A 17441-nucleotide genomic window follows, 5' to 3' on the forward strand; every position below is an offset into this window, starting at 1 on the left:
CATTAAACGGCGAGAGAGGAACAGGAAGCACCAGAAAACCGAGAACCCTCGAACCGTTGAACCATAATCATCATCTCGGTGCAATCTTCTTTGCTTTCAACTTCTCCCGTTCGCTTGTCGCACGGGAGTTTGTTCAGGGTCAAGCAACAGCGAGACCCGTTCGGGGACTCGGAAACGTTAGAGTGAAGAAAATGAAGGTTCTTGCTGGATTCTTGTCTGGGTTCGGTCGCCGGTCTTTTGTTTTAGACACCGTCCGAAATTCGAGCCCGGGAGACACGCGGAACCGGAGCACCAAACGAAAGCAAAACAACGGCAAGCAGGAGGAACCCCTTTCAGCTCTCTTGAGCGCAGAAAGAAAAAAAAAAGGGGTAACGATCATCATCATGCGCAGTTCGCGGGAAGACGACCCTCGAGGGAAATTCTCGGACACGGTAAAAGCGGGTTGATGATGCGGCTGCAGTGAGCGGGGAGTTTGGTGGTGTTTGGAGGTCGCGAAGATATGTGAGTGTGATCTGGAGTGTTTCCTCCAGCCTGGTAATTCGGATAATTCCAGGTCCGGTTTCAAGGCACATGACTCAACACATTCTGTTGCTGCTGCTGGTGCTGCTGACAATGCTCGAACATCCTTTGCCGCCATCCCGGGATTGAGAACCGGGAGCGCAAAAGCGAAACCCCCATGGGACCATTATCCGCCGATAATGATGACAATCAGATGACGCGCGTTGTCTCCGCGCATTTATGTTTCGACGGATCGATCGAGTTTCTAACACACACGGCGATCAATGTGCCTTCTGATACCGCATAGCCGGTGGGGTCAGGTTCGCAGTCACTGCTGTCGAAAGGAAAAGGAAGCGAACCAGAGCAACGCCGGTTGTCGGCTTGTCGGCTTGTCCTTCGTGATGACTCAAAATTCGACATAATCATCCGTTCTCGGTCCGTTTGGGGTGTAGATTGCTAATTTGCTGCCGTTCCGTGGAATTGGTGCCCCGGTCTAAATTGACAAACTCGCCAAAGCGAACGCCACAAGCTAATAAGGTAGTTATGATAAGTGAGAACGGACCTCATCGTCAAGAAGCATCGTCCGCCAAAACACAACCCCCTACGAAAGATAATGATCGGTAGGGGTGCACGTTTGGGAGTTGTGTGTACTCGTCGTCTGGATGATGATAACCGATTTCCCAGGAACGTCCCAGCGGATAGTTATGTTTTTGTTTTTTGCAGTTCGCTTGAAGCATTATTCAATATACCACCACCTCCTCCGGCACAAAACACACACGCTGAAACAATTGCTTTTCCAACCCAAGTGGGTCAGTGAAGACGAAAGCAAAAAGAAGCCTCCCATCTCTCTTATGATACTCTCATTTTATAATGCTTCTGCTGCGGCTTTTCGGGATGAGATTGACTTGCAACTAGCAAGCCGTGCACGCAAAGTCGAGACCCGCACACCCGAGGGACCACACAAAAGATGCAGCAGAAGTGTTCCCAGGAGACCGGGACGATTTCAAGGATTCCACGAACTCTGGCGCAAGCTTTTTACTTCGTTCGTCATGAATTTATGAAATTCAATCCCCAGAAACGAGATAATGAGAGACCCAATTAGGTGCGACCTGCCAGGTCGTGATATGCAGCCCCGCATTTCGGTCCCCTTTTTTTTGAAATTATTTTTATCGCTTCCCCAAACACTTGCGCGCGTTCCTGATGTGGTTTTTGTTTGACTTGTGTGGATGATGTGCTTTTGCAGCTGACGTGCGGAAGACGCTGGGCCGGAGGAGGGTAGATTGAAATGCCGAGACCATATATCCATCGGGGCAACAACATGCATTGGATGGCGGTGGCGTACCTGTGTACTCTTAATGTCCAGTTTTGTGGAGAAGAACTCTCGCACTGCATGGGGTTGTGATGAAACATAAAACTCGATCCAGCCGCTTGCAGTACTCGGTAACTCTTTTAATGTGTGTGTACTTGTACAGTGTGCTGCATCGACGATGACCGACCGTTCATTAGGGGGTTTGCTCGGTTGGGTCAAAAGTTAGTCATCTAATGGATATAGGATCATCTACAACGTTTACATTTACCACTACACCCGTTACACCACCAAGATGGACACTTTAAGGCTTTCACGAGTGTGTCCCAGACATAAACGATGCGCTCTGCTTGCTAACTAAATCGAGACATTTGGAAAGCGAGATTTGATGTGTGTACTATTACCAATTATTCTCGGAACCAGCTGCATCCAGTCCAGAAGCTTGGAGTTGAAGCTGACTGGTTGCGGTGTAGGAGTACACACATTCGCCCAACCGCACGGTAACGTTTAGCAGCAAATCAATTAGATAAACTTCCCGTAGCCTTGATGCGCTGAGTTCCTTAGCTCCGTGGTACGACGTGTTTACCATCTATGTGTTCTTCTGTTTGGAAGTTAACGTTTGCAACAGTTGCATACTATCCAGAGCAGAAATACCCACACATTGCCTTGGTTAGAAAGTTGGTTAATCAGCTTTCGGCATAACATCTCCACCGTGCACTAACTGCCAAACAATCAGTAAATCAAGAAGCAAGAGCTCTATCCAGTAAACAAGCAAAATAGGTCAGGATGGTTGGGGAATCGTTGGCCAGCCAGCCCACCTGCTGGGTAGTGGAGCGTGACCTTGAGCATCGTTTTTGCATCCTTACTGAGTAACAGACACACACGCTCGCTGTAATAATTGGTACCCAGCGTACACTACTGGATCGTACCCCTCAACACAACCAGTATAAACTCAAGTAGTTTAGTAGCAGCCATCATGTAGTTGTACGGTAGCGAGACGCCATGTAGCCAACCGAGTACATAATGTTTGAGTTATCGATCCGACTACCGCAGTGGGGCTACTAGCAGCGGGATACAGATAGAGCTTCCGAAACCCCATTTGGATTCGGTGGAATCCCCAACATTCTTGGAAATCGCTTTCTTTGCTAAATTACACATTAATAGATCACACACCGCCGACTCTGGGGACGGGGTTGGTTGGTTGGGAAGGAACATCCGGGGCAAGACGATATCGACGCATGCGTGTCGACCAGACGGCGGTACACTTTTAAATTAGGCAACCTTGCTTCGTTATAAACCCCTAACACAGAAACAAAATGGCTTCAAACCTTTTTAATGTTCCGGCTCGTAATTCGTTAAACGTGATGTGATAAGCCGCTGGACGATGATATCACATCATCCTATACATCTACGTTATCGGAGAAGGAGAACTGCCGGAAACGATGACGCGTTCACAGTGGTGCTTGGCGCGATTTTACTAAGAAACGATAACGCCAATCTTCTAGCTCGGACTTGCTCCGCTGCCGTGGCGTCTATCTATCAGCAGGCGCGATCGGAAGAATGCACGCGTTCGAGTACGCCAAATTCCGTGAAACACAAATTATTATTATCACCGCGCCCTGTGTGTACTCTCTGACTTGGTATGTGCAGTGTGTGCCCTACTCACCACCGTCCAGCGAAGGGGCGAGAGCGAAGTAGTTTATTGTTTACATCAGTGTGTGGAGGAACGCTTGGCAGTGCTTCGTGGAAGCGACTTAGTACGATCGAAAGCAGGGCGGCGCGCGCACCCTTGAGGAGAGATCATCGCAATACTGATGTTGCGATTCTGACGATGCATCTCGACCTCGACCGGTCAATGGCAAAGTTTGTTGCTGGTGCCCAGTTTTATTTCTTCACCCTCGAAAGCTTATATTGCCAGTGTATCGAGTTCGAGCTAGAAAATTTGCTACCAGCATCATCGATACTAATCACCACGGCGACACTGCTTTGTATTCGGGAGATCTCAGAGGGTGGGACTGAGACAGGTTTCGCTGACCGGTTTTCCGATTCCAGGAATGCTGCGGCCTCCACACGAACGCCCTCTCGCCAACAGAGGTTCGCCCTACACAATCCATGCGTATCTCAGCGCGACTGCTAATTAACTCGTTAGTTATAGCTTTCCGATTCGAAATGATTGCTTTATGATGGAGCGATAGATTGGCACAGCACCACCACCACCGAGAGCCGGGCAGTGGGAGCTCGTGCTAGAATTCTGCATCACACGCATCGCTCAACATCGAGGCGCCAGTTGACATTGAGCGATGGAATGAGACGACAGGGGTAGTGGTGGAGGTGAAGGGACAGCAAATTCCTGAGAATTTTTATGCAGCTCGCTAGGATCGCTAGCTTCCAACATTTGTAAAAATGATATCCCTGACACGGTGTACGGACAATGGCTGTGTGGAACATGGTGTCCGCTGCATCTCGCCTTTCGCAAAAGGGGATTCCCTCCTTGCAAGACATCCCGCCCAAATTGACCGAGGCGGCGGCAATGTTGTCAGGAAGCGTTCGATCGGAAATTTGACACCGAGCCTCTGGACGAATTCTTTCGATCTTCGGTTCCCTTTGAACCACCACGAAACCCTTCAAACAACAACGAACCTCTTACACACGCACAGCCAGGCAGCACATTCTCTCACAGAGGGGGCAAAAAACGGCAAACCTTACTTCCCCCCCCCCCACCCCCCCACCCCAGGGTATGGAGGAGTTTACGGAGATTTTCATCCGTCCCTGGAATATGGTGGCGATGTTGCTGTTGTCCCCGGGTTATTAGTACCACTTTGGGGCAGTTCAAAGCCGCACAACACCTGCCGATATGTTGGTGCTGGCAAAGGCACCTCACTTCCACAATCTGCCGACACAAGCTTTATGGGCGTATCGGGTTACCTGACGGGATCCCGCCGTCGTGTGTCTCCCCTACCGTTTTTCCCCCACAGGAAACGACCTGCCTCTCACTCATTGACCGTCATTATTGGCACCGAAAGCGTCAAATTAGAGAGGTGGGGTTGAAACCCTCTTCACACACACCGACACACAAGTATTGTGTCCGGTGGCGGTGGTGAGAAGTTAACCCAATCCCCCTGACAGACACATCACAACAGCACCCGGGCCTGTCGCCTGGGCTCTCCTGTGGTCGCCGGTCGGTCCGAACGGCAGCCAGCGGATGGCGAAAAGTAGTTAGCAAACAGTAACCGATGTAATCCGAGCCTTTCGGTTCTCTCTCCTTCCCTATAACGTCCCCACCGTGTGTGTGTATGTTCCGCTATTGCTGTCATGCTGTTTTAATGTCCTCACCTGCGCACCATTAAAAAAAGGGAAATGGCCGACCGACAGACGGATTGGTGGATGCAGAGTAGTAGTATGCTTCACATCGCTCCACACGCCGGCTAAACCTCAAAACCACCAGATTCGACGTCCAGCACGTACGGTGGATCGAGTTCCCTGAGATATGTGGTCGGTCGCCGGGCTCGACGGAGGGTTTTGTGGATCAAGTTCCAATTCTCACACTTCTCACGCTCGCTTTCGTTGCTGCACTCCAGCACACGGGCTATCGGAGTACACAGCGCGGTACAAAGCGATTCGCTTCTGCTCGCCAACCCACCTTCTACCCTCTGAATAAACACCCCGTGTCTTCCCCAGTTTTTCTCGAAAGAGTGGCGCGCGGACTATGGAATATTTGTTTTCATAAGCGACGAGACCTGATTTGCTACTATCACCATCAAGTGGAGGCGGCGGGAGGACATTATGATTCTGCTGCTGCCGCTGCTGCTGCTGCTTCCTGGGAATCCTTATTAAATCTCGCGTCCCAAGCCATTGTCTTTTTTCCATCCTGCCAATGTCCATTCCAACGATCCTAGTGCACCCTCGGCGGTGTTTCTATCTTCCGAGTCGTCCTCTTCCGTCTGGCGATGGTAGATTTCCGGGGATACATACCCGGGCACGCGGGATATTGCATTCAAAGGTTGCAGCAAAACGGAACAAAAACAAAAAAGTGGGAAAAACTTCATAATAAGACAATTTTCCAACGATTGCTGCTTGGCTGCGCTCTCGCGCTGGTTTTGTGTCCTAACGCTACTACCCCCCTCCAAAGGTGGTACCGGACGACCTGTGAGTCTGTGGCGGTTGGTGCCCAGGGAGAATTCCACGGAAAGATGACGAACGAACGATAATCGTGGAAGAAATGGCAGCTGGGCTGTGGGCCGTTTCTTTCGATTCGTCGTCGTCGTCGTCGTCGTCGTGGTGCTTGTGGTTGCAACGAATGCAAATATTCTACGTGAATCCGAATTCCATCAGAGGATGCAGACAGAGAAAGAGCGAGAGAGAGAGAAAGAGCGAGAGAGAGGGAGAGAGAGAGAGTATGCCCAATGTTGGAGGTTCCCCTGGGGGGCGTCCTTCTCGCGAAAACCGTCGTACGATGGGGCGGGCGAGATTGAATTTGATCTTTTTTTCTGTTGGTTTGCTCCTCAGCATCGTCGTCCATCGGCGTTAGCGCGTTTGCCGTACGATTACAGAGGGGTTGGGAGAAGACCAAAGGGAAGGATGGCGTGTGAAGAAGGTGCAGGCGTTTGTTATTTTGTCGCGGAGTACGTTTATTATGCAAATCGATGCATGACCACCGCTACTCCACAGCCACACGTTCTCATTTAAGCGGTCCCTGTGCTCCGGCATGCGTCCGATAAATGAAATATTTGAATAATGTCCAGACAGAGCCGCAACAATTCGCAACGTGCTATATGATAAGAGGGATGCTGCTGCCATCGTGTGTTGCATGTGTGCTGTTGCTGGTGCTGAATTTCATCGTTCGACCATGATAATGATGCTGCTGCTGCTGTTCTAATGAATTGTATTGTAAATAATGATCCCAGGGAAAATAGGCAACCGTTCCGGTAGAAATCTTTATAAATCCCCACTAATGATTTTACCGAACGAAATATTTCATATTTTAAGCCTACAATTGTTTTCCTTGCATATATAACTATCGAAACGATCAGGTATAACGCCCAGCGTGGTCGATAAAAAAGGGACCGGAAAATTATTTCAAAAATAGCCCAACTTCGGAGAACAGAATTATAGCAAGGATTTTATTGCTTGCAGTGGAGCTTATAGATTGGGGCCGGTCCGGTGGCCAAGCCGATTGCGGCGCTCATATTCACATGGCAGGAACACGGATCAAATCTCATCCAGACCGCCTCCTCGTACGCAGGACTCTGTGACTAATCCAGCAACCGGTAAAATCAAGTCATAGAAAGCCAGTAATGGCAGACCGGGACCTCTGAAGGTTGTAAGTGCCAAGGAAGAAGAAAAAGATGGAGTTGATAGAATAAGCGGGGGATAATTGGTGATTGGTGGTTATGTTTTTCCTAACATTCATCCAGCATGGAACATTGACATCCCGCTGGTGTTTGTCTGTAAAGCCTGTGGAGCTTGGATATTTGTGTGAAGGACACACTGTTTTGCCCAAACGAACGCTGTGACAAAAATCAATCTCGCGCTGCTTCTGTTGCTACATCGGGGCACAACATTTATCGAGAGCATAATATCGGCAAATCTCGCAGTACGGATGCTAGTGAAGAAAGCAAATGTTCATATGCTCATATCTTATTTCCCTGCGGTATAAAGAAAGCTGCTTCTGCTGCCCAGTGCTCATGGCCGCATCCCACATCCTGCAATGTCTAGAAAACTGCAATCTCGAAACTGTTGTGTGGTGGCGCGCGTTGGACGACGAATGGTTCGCATGGGTGCTGAGCTTTATTTTATTCGTTTCATTCTCGGAAATGTTTATTTTCGATCCCGGTGACTGCGAATACCTGGCAAATGAATACGGAGAATACATCTGTGTGCTCATGGCACAGAGAGATAGAGTCGATTGACGTTGCTGACTTTTGTTTTTCGTACGAATTTCCAATTTCATACGATTCCAAACAACCAATTTGCTGAGCTCCTCTTGGCTAAGGAGTGTGTGTGTTTGTGCAATGCTTCAAATCCAATATACCTTTCGACGACACGCGTCACAAACTACAAGTTGCAAGAGCAGTTCAACACAACATATATTACATCCGACATCTTCAAGCTAATTTATGAATGGTTAATGGCTTTGGCGTGCTGTTCGGAGAGCAATCGGAGTCGTAGTTTCGCAACAAATCTTGGGTCATCGGCAGAAGCAAACAGTACTTGTTGACGTCTCCTGTCGTGGCCCAGTGGTTAGATCCTGCTGAATACGTCACTGTCGTTGATGGTATTTGCCGCAGTGACCTTTCGTTCGGAGCAACAAGTTCCACATGTGAAGTCACAGCGCCATCCGAATGATGTGTCAGCAAAATGTGCCAATAAATTAGGCCTCAGAACTCTCGCCAGCGATTCGGCAGACCAACTTCTGGTGCTGCGCTGCTCTGAAGACACGTGTTTCCATCACAAGCAATCATTGATCCTCATGCAAGAGTTGATACGACCAACATGCAGTGGTGGAGCATGGAGCATGTGTGGTTTTGACTGGCCTTTTATAAGGTCAACCAAAGGTTCAAGTTGATTTTGGACCCAATTTTTCCATTTGGCAGCCATGTGAGGAATTGTTGGGTGGAATCGATTAGACAAACTGTGAATCTCGCAGTGAAAAGTTGACCAGTCCATGGAGACATCATTTGACCTATATCGAATGGAAATATTTATCATAAATCAGCTTCGAAAGCTTCAAATTCAAATCATAAATGAGCAACAACACAATGTTGCAAATCAATCATAGATTTATTTCGATTTGGTGGTGCATTTTGTCGATTTACCTTGTGGTGTGGCGGCGTGGTTCATGCGCTGCGCTGTGGTGAACGACGAAAATAGAGTCAAACTCTGGTCGCACCGAACGGTCGCACAACAGCAATCATGCCCACAGCCGATGATGCTTCGAACACCGAGCCCCAAAATTACTCTAATTAATTAGTAATACTACCGTCCGAGATACCCGAAACCCTGAAATCTCGAACCGACCGACGGGAAGGAGCCGACGGACGATGAGGATACGCCGGCTGCTGCTGTTGCTGCTGCTGTTGTGCGGGTCGGCGATGGCTTGCAATTATAATTATGATATTTTTTTGTTCATGTCCCAGGATTCGAGAAGTTGTCCTTATTCGTCGTCGGCTTTTTTTTGTTTTGTTTTTGATACTTCCTTTCGTGTTTGTCCACCCACCGCACCCGGTTCGGGGAATTCGATGGCGGCCACGATAAATCATTATTATTCCAACACCGGCGAAAGCGTGCAGAGATGCAAATTGGGGTAAAATGATACTTCTCCCTCTGTGTGCCACGGATGGCCAAGGGGGGGGGGGGGGGGGGGTGGTGGCGGTGTGGAGCAGTGTAAATTTTCCATTCACGAACAACAAAAAAAACAACATGCCGGATTATATCGGAAAATCGTCAGCGCCCCATGGTAACACACACCGATGGGGAGGTATCTCGCTTTTGTTCCCCGATGTGTACTCCGCGACTGTTTCTTTTTTGCTTTTTTTCGCTTTTTTGTTCTTTTTTCGCGTTGTTGTCCATGTGTTGTTGTATACGCACGCACGAATCCCACAAGGATGGGTTGGGTCGGGATTGGCAAAAGGTGATAACGGACAAATTGAGTTGATCGCACTTTGAAGCCTGCTACGACAATGACACGCGTGCGATGATGAAGTACGCACGTGCGTGGCTACTTGAGGATCGCCATCATCATCGTTGGTTAATGGCGGATGGCGGGGACGAAAGCTGGAAAGCCGCGCTTTAAACAGCGGACATGGCCGTTATGAAAATTGATGATCCGTAATTAATATCGTTAGTGACACTTCTCTTTTGGGGGGGAAAAAAATGTGGGAACGGGGAGAGAACCCCTACCCCTAATTTAAATTCACCGTCCGACAGCCGGAACACTGATTAATCCTCTTGCATGTTTCGGTATGTTTTACCAGGTTCAAAAACAACAAGCCACACCCATGGAGCAAGGACGTGTCGTCCTTCATCGTGTACCCGGAAGCGGCCAACCAAACGATCTACAGCCCGCGGCTAGAGGAGAACGATATCGGCAACTACAGCTGCATACTGCGAAACGAGACGCACGCAATCAAGCACGAAATCGAACTGCGGTTACAGGGTAAGAGACAGCCCCAATAATCCGTTCCCAAGTGGCACCAGGGCATACGCACGTACTAATCCGTTCCATTCGTTTCGATTCATTCGGTGCAGATAAATTGGACAATCCGATGCCGACCTTCCGGCCGAAGGATCTGGTGGTGAGCGTGGGCGAAAGTGCCCGGTTCTACTGTGAGGCGTTCGTCGGCAACCTCTACCTGCCGGACGCGACCAACGAGATCGTCTGGAGCCAAATGTTTGACGACCATCCGCACAACGTTACCGACAGCATGCAGGTGAACGTGACTAGGTAAGCGTTTTTGACGGCGCGTCCATTACGGTGGCGACTTAATTGCGCGGTAGTAGTAGAAGTAGTAGTTGGACCGATGAACGACGAAATAATCATTTCGCGGAACACATTTAAGTTCTACTGTTTCCGCTTCATTAGACACACCTGGGTTGAGGGGGGGGGGGGGGGGCGATAGTGGAGTGAGAGACAGCTTACGAGGAATTTGTGTGCAACTCTACCCCATCCCGGTCCAAACGCTTACCGAACGCTCTCGCTGTTCCACACCCTCCATTCGACAGTAGCGTACACTAATGCGTTACCCGTACACCACCAAACAAACACAGATCCACACTCTAACCGCTTTCTTTTCTCTCTCCGGCATAACCCCCCACAGGGAGGAAGGACAAATCATTGGTTCGTACCTGTCGATACCGAACATCCAGACACACCACTACGGACGCTACCGGTGCCAGATCGTATCGGGAAATTCGGCCCAAAAGCTGAACCTGAGCGTGCTGCTCTCGCCGGTCGAGGTGACCGCAATCACCGACACACAACTGTCCGTGCTGGTGTACGTAATGGCAACGCTGCTCCTGGTGCTCGTTATACTGTTTGCCTGGATCTGCCGGACGGTACAGCAGCGCACCACCCACAAAAAGGATAACCGCTGTTCGGCCCAGTTTATCGCGAACAATGAGCACGAGAACGTCTAAAGCACTAATCCTGGTGCATCCAGCATACAACAAAAACCCGGGGGCTCTGTACATGGGTGTGTGCATGTGTGTGTGTGCGGGGATGGTGGTGGTCACGTTTTTGTGTAGACAGGTTGAAGAGGAGTCTCGTCCGGCTCCTGGGCGTCCGGGCTACTGCATCTCTCTAAGCAACGGAGTCTTCAAATTCGTTCCCGACTTTAGTGTCAATGTTCTGTACAGTTAGTGTTAGTATGCAAAAAAAGAACAACAAAACAAACGAGAAGGCAACACTCCAATAACCGGGGCGGGATAGGATAAAGAAAAATGGCAGAAAGTCAGAGGAAGAGAGAGAGAGAGAGAGAGACAGAGAGAGAGAGAGAGACAGAGAGAGAGAGAGAGAGAGAGAGAGATACACACACACATTCCACCGCGTCTTTTTCTTCTGTCCCGAGACACTAAAAACTCGGCCCAGACCAATGGACGCTTTCGCTGTGAATCCCTTTTTCTTCCTTGTGTTGTATCGTCCTGGTGAGGCGAGACGCTGCAAAAACACGGAAAATCCTGTCGGAGAACTGAGAAACATCCCATCCACCGCCGCCACCCACCACCCCCGCGTGTGGTACAAACCGCGAAACCACAAAACTGCATTTAACAAAGTATTATGAATGAGTTTTGCTAAAAGCAATCACTAGGATTAATGTGGGGCCGTTACTAAATAGACGAAGAAGAAGAAGAAGAAACGGGGGGAAAACAACTACCGCTGCTGTAACCGTAATGTCGATCGATGTGTGCTTATATTACCACTACCAGTGTTGTTGTGTTGTGTAGGATGAACAAAAAAAAAACAAAACGGCAACAGCATTTTGGACTTTGCTTTTCGACAGTGCGGCAAGTCAGGTGCCTGATTCCTGATGATCCTACGCGATCCTTGTCGAACGAGCGAAAGAGGAATTTGTTAAAAACACATACATACACACACATACATATATTTATCGGGTATGAACTATAAAAACACATTGTATACGAATGCTGTAACCAACAAACGACAAACCAACACAAACACACAAGGTCCAAAGGAGCCACCATACAAACACACACGCATGCACCAAGAGGCGCGCGCTGCCCGGGAGCAGGACAGATTACAGAGGATTTACCGGGTGTTTTTTAAGCTGGTAACATCACTTTTCATTGCTGTAAAGGACTATTGCAACATCCGATGGATAAGAATTTCAACACCGTCAAGTCATATTGCAACCTGTCCTGTCCAACTGAACTCCAGTGGTTCTCAAGTCAAACCAGATGAAACAGTCCTCCACGGCAATGCAAAATGGTGTTAACATTGAAAAATGAGCCTGTAAAATCCTGTAATAAGACAAACACAGGCACACACTGTTAAGCTAACTATGGCGATAATCAAAAATACCGCAAGTAATTTAAAAACTCTATTTTCACTCCTGTCATTGAATGTAAAGGGGCAAGAGCAAGGGACGAACCACACGCACACACCATATTCTAGTAGCTTCCGGGGCGTGCTCGCGCGCGCGGTCGTTTGTGTGCGTGTTAGTGTACATAAACTAAAAGACGTTGTATGATTATCCTTCGAAAGGAGACACGCAACACAAAAACACACATTGGACACGGGCAAAACCGTGTTACCTATTTGTGAGACTAGTGATTGTAGTTGTGGTAAACACACACCCCCCAGACACGCGCAGATATAAGTGAACTTGAGTAACCGAGAAATGCAGCGCTCGCACACAATATGATGATGAGCTTAAACTGTAGGCCGAGCCGAGCAAGTGGTGTGACGTGCTACAGTGATTACGCGCAATAATCCGCGTTGGCGACAGGGCGCAAACAGACGCACGTGGTGATCGTTTAATTTAATGACACACTATTTATTAACTCCGCGAAGGATGTGGCAGAGCGTGCGAAAGCTGCTAAACAAATGACACAGTGACTAACTATGTAACTACTTATATATATATATATTAAGATTGTATTGATTAGATTGATTAGGGAGGGAGAGAGAGAGAGGGGGGGGGGGAGGAAGAAACGACAACAGGCAGCTGAAGGAGGGGAAACTCCACCACTAAGGAAGTTGTACTACGTTTAGTTCATTTCGTAGGTTCGTTTTCTCTGCATTGTACATGGTTTTTTTTTTTGACACTCCACTGGTTTGAGTGTCAGGTCCGGGAATGATTTGTACAGCTTGTAAAGGCAGTTTTAATTTAAACGATCTCGTTTTAGGGGTAAACTGTGAGGCCGCCGTTTTGTTAAGATTTATTTTTTCATTACCAAACGCTTCATCTTAGATTTCAAATTTCCCCGTTTTGCAGTGGTAGATAAAAGCGCTTGGCTATATGTATAAGGGCGCAACGAACGCCGCATTCGTTGCAACGTGATAAAACCCACAGAAACAAAAACATCCCCAGCCGGTGTAAATGCGTCGTAAACAAGACTCAGCAGCGTAAACAACGCAGCTCTGCCAGCTCCCAATTGTTTGTTTGGTGTGAAAAGAGGCGAGAGATATCGAATTTAATATGAACCCTTTCCTACCGTTCGCGTCTAAAGGGCGTATCATTCTGTGAAGACTAAGCTATACAAAACATACAAATTATAATGAAATGAAGAAACAAAAACAAAATCATACAAGAATGATATAACAGTACAGGCAACAACTACTCAACATGCTAGCTCCTCCTAAAACAGAACTAAACGCGCTTCAGAATGAACCCAGCTCGGCAGTTCGAAAGGCTGCGGAGTTCTTGTTGCTGTGCTACTACTCCCCACCCGGGGCAGTCATATGATGGTTGGTTGGCAAACCAAGCCGATGGTTTGGAATTTAGTAGAGTGCGAAGTTTGTGAGAACTGCTGCCACCGTAGCGCATGGAAGAGTGGAAACATAATCGATAAACAACCCACATTTATTAATAGAAAAATCAAAAAAAAAACCCTATCTAACATTGCCGTACTCCAGCCATGTTTATACTACAATTGAGGTGTGTTGGGTTAAGTAGTTGGATCCGAAAACAAACTAGTGTGAGAAATGGTAAGCCTGAGTACCTGAGTAAAGAGGGAGCTGTTGTACTGATGCAAGCGGTGTAAATCCTTGAGTTGAAGAGGTAAAATGTTGGTGCTATCCAAGTGGCTCTGCTTACAAACATTGATGAAAAAGGACGATGGAGGAACCGCTACCATGAAGAGCTACATGAGCTCTATCCACATGGATAAAAGTCTCCGGATGATTCAGGCCGTCCACATAGCCAGAACTAAACCGCGCGTAAGCGTGATGAATCCAAAATGAGATGGAGTGATGATGCAGTTTATGCGTCGGGCAGGAAAGGTGGGTTATTAGTAGACGAGGCCGTTCGGTTTTGAGCTGTTACATGCCTGCAGTAGACCGGCCAACAATACGAAGCGGTTAAAGAGTCGAATAAGTAAGTAGATATTAGAAATCAAAGCAAATGAGTGGATTATTCGAAAAAAAAAAAACATTTTTTTGACACAACGCTAGTAAATTACTGCTTATAACGGCTAACATAGGTTTCCATTTTAAAAAAAATGTCCGTTACATTACGAGAGGTAGGAATGCGAGACATTTTCGAATTTGACGTTCGCACATCGCCCACATTCGAACACGCTGACGCGTTTGACAACTCGAAAAGTGGATGACAAATAAATAGCAAAACATAAACATTAGCAAACATTATTAATGTAAATCGGTGCCCACTTTTACCAATCGCTTTAAAAACGTGTTTCCCCTTGGTTGGCATGTATTTAAAATGTACGCCACGTAAATCAGTCCACCTGTCTGTAACCAAAACTGCACACAAACCATTTGAGGCGCCCAATACAAAACTGTGAGCGGCTGCCAGCTGTTTCCCGTTCTTCGGCCCAACTCAGTGAGAACGTGTGAAAACAGGCGATGTAGTTCACGACCGCTGCTTCGCATTAATTAAACGGAAACAATCGCCCTCCTTCCTACCATACGGCTGTGAAATGTTTTGCTGTCTAAAGAGCTGCCTAAACGGTGTGCTGCCGGCTCAGTCCGTACACATCACGAAAACGTCCAACCCGGTTCAGCTCGATTCGTCACATATGGGTAAGCAACAGCAGCAGGCTGTACCATATTAGGGGTGAATTCATTCTTCAAATTCGTCTTATTGTCGTTGCAGGTCACGAAGTGGTTATAATCAAGAACGGAATGCGAGCCTGTGGCACTGGTGGGGTACTAGCGAATGCACCGCTCGTCCAGTCCAAGTCGTACTTTGAGGTGAAGCTGCAACAGTCGGGCCACTGGTCGATCGGGCTGGCCACCCAGCAAACGGATCTGAATCAATCGGTCGGCGGAAAGGATCGGGAATCGTGGTGTCTCAACTCGAACCATCTGGTACTGCACGGTGGCGACGTTATCTACCGCTTGGATGCGAGCAAAGGAGTCCCGAACGGAGGTCAGAACTCACCCGGTCACGTCACCACCACACCCCCGGGAACGGTGTCCGTCGATCTGGGGCCCGTGTCAGCGCTCGCATTTCCAGCGCCCGCTAGTGCTTCCGGCACGGACGGCGGGCTGCCCCAGGAAGGGGACACGATAGGCGTCGCGTACGATCACGTGGAGCTAAACTTCTACCTGAACGGGAAGAATCTGAATGTGCCGGTGCTGAACGTGCGCGGAACCGTCCATCCCTGTCTGTTCGTGGACGACGGTGCAATTCTGGATATTGTGCTGGACAATTTTGCGTACGGTCCGCCGCCCGGGTTCGAGCGTATTCTGGTCGAGCAGTCGTTGCTTTGATTTCTCATACACGTGCTGTGTGCTGTTGCTTTTGTTAAGTTTACAGGGTTTTCGAGAAGAACTAACGATGTGCGAGCCATTTCTGGGCAATGGCTAGGATGAAGTAAACAACTGCCAGGTAGAACTGGCGATCTGTTGCCCTTTCTGGACTATGGCCAAGTTGATCTAGACACAGGCTAGGTTGAAGTGGACGATGGCCAGGTTGAACTGAAATGTCAAATTTGAAACGATTGCTGAAGCGTTCGCAAACGGTTGGGGTAACGCTTGATTTTAAAAAATATTTAAAAAATGACCGGTAAAAACCAAATTATTTGTAATTTTTTTTTTAAAGATATTTATTGAAGAGAACGCTTAAACTGCAACGCAGCTCGTATGTAATTATACAATTATTATTTGCTGCTCTTTGAGCATGTTCCAATGTTCAAAAACTTTTTTTTGTAATGTTGTTTTTGCTTTCCAATGTATTTTTTATTTTTCTGTAAAACATGCAAAACAATAGTTAAAAGAATCCGAGTCATTGACTATAAACATAAACTTCAACAGTCATCTTCTGTCAAAAGGCAAAATTTATACAGGTAATGAAAATATTTTATTTCTACATTACATTTTCAAAGCAAGCCACGCTTTCTGATCACAGTGAGATATTTTGAGTTAAATTACAAGTGCAGTGAAATTGAGCAATATACGCTAAATTTAGGTGAGTTAAATAAATATAATATCTTGAAGCAAGCCATTGCAAATTCTAATGCTCAAAGCGCAGCAAATAATAATTTTATAATTACATACTGCATTGCAATTTAAGCGTTCTCTTCAATTAATATCATTTAAAAAAATTATTGCAATTAATATGGTTTTTACCGGTCATTTTTTAAATATTTTTTAAAATCAAGCGTTACCCCAACCGTTTGCGAACGCTTCAGCAATCGTTTCAAATTTGACATTTCAGTTCAACCTGGCCATCGTCCACTTCAACCTAGCCTGTGTCTAGTTCAACTTGGCCATAGTCCAGAAAGGGCAACAGATCGCCAGTTCTACCTGGCAGTTGTTTACTTCATCCTAGCCATTGCCCAGAAATGGCTCGCACATCGTTAGTTCTTCTCGGAAACCCTGTAAGTCGCTCTCGTTGAAATCGATTTGGTAACGTAACTTTCTCTCTCCCTCCTATCTCTATCTCTATCTATCGATATGACTTTCCAGCTTCCCGTATTCTCTATCGCTTTGGGTTATGTCGGTCGGTTACTCACGAGGTCACGTTATTAGTGCCGGATGCAAATACACATGTATGCAAAACTAACCATTGCTAAGACAACAGAAACCGAATTCCAACGTCTTTCATACACTAACATACAAAGGACAGGGACACAAGGATGGAACAGATGGTTATTAACACCCATTCTTATTACCCTACTTTATGCGTCGTTTAAATATGTTTCAAGAAAAGCAGATAACAATATACACCCAACATATATGTGTTGCTTTTCTAGTAACATCTCCTGACCAATCATTCCTCTTCCTATTGGAATCGTGTTTTTTTTGGTTTTTGTAATGGATTCTCTGTCCTCCTGCCTTTCTCTTTCTCTAACCAACCATAAAACGCTTTGTACTGATCTAGGTATTTACGCTAAACGATTTTATAAATAGAACCAACTGAGAAAATCGCAAAAGGAAATATACATCTACATATTTATTGAACGGAATTGTGTGTGTTGTGTTTTGAAATATTAA

The 17441-nt window shown here is 47.1% G+C and overlaps 2 protein-coding genes across 5 annotated transcripts in view; both read left to right on the forward strand.

Annotated features, from left to right (window-relative positions):
• The window catches only part of LOC118506534 (fibroblast growth factor receptor-like), a 119593-nt gene extending 105678 nt beyond the window's left edge, over positions 1-13915 (forward strand). For all 4 annotated transcript variants that reach the window (XM_036043806.1, XM_036043805.1, XM_036043804.1 and 1 more), the window contains 3 exons: positions 9778-9959; positions 10052-10247; positions 10621-13915. In XM_036043806.1, the coding sequence (XP_035899699.1) occupies positions 9778-9959; positions 10052-10247; positions 10621-10939 (697 nt within the window). In that variant the 3' untranslated portion in view covers positions 10940-13915. The remainder of the gene's footprint in view (positions 1-9777; positions 9960-10051; positions 10248-10620) is intronic.
• A 687-nt stretch (positions 13916-14602) lies between these two features.
• On the forward strand, positions 14603-17413 carry LOC118506536 (SPRY domain-containing protein 7-like). Its single transcript, XM_036043808.1, has 3 exons — positions 14603-15023; positions 15097-15757; positions 16827-17413. The coding sequence occupies exons 1-2, from the start codon at positions 14921-14923 to the stop codon at positions 15714-15716; spliced, it is 723 nt and encodes a 240-aa protein (XP_035899701.1). The 5' UTR covers positions 14603-14920; the 3' UTR covers positions 15717-15757; positions 16827-17413.
• Positions 17414-17441: the final 28 nt, after the last annotated feature.

This window comes from Anopheles stephensi, chromosome 2, assembly GCF_013141755.1.
Source record: "Anopheles stephensi strain Indian chromosome 2, UCI_ANSTEP_V1.0, whole genome shotgun sequence".
Classification (NCBI taxonomy): Eukaryota; Metazoa; Arthropoda; class Insecta; order Diptera; family Culicidae; genus Anopheles; species Anopheles stephensi.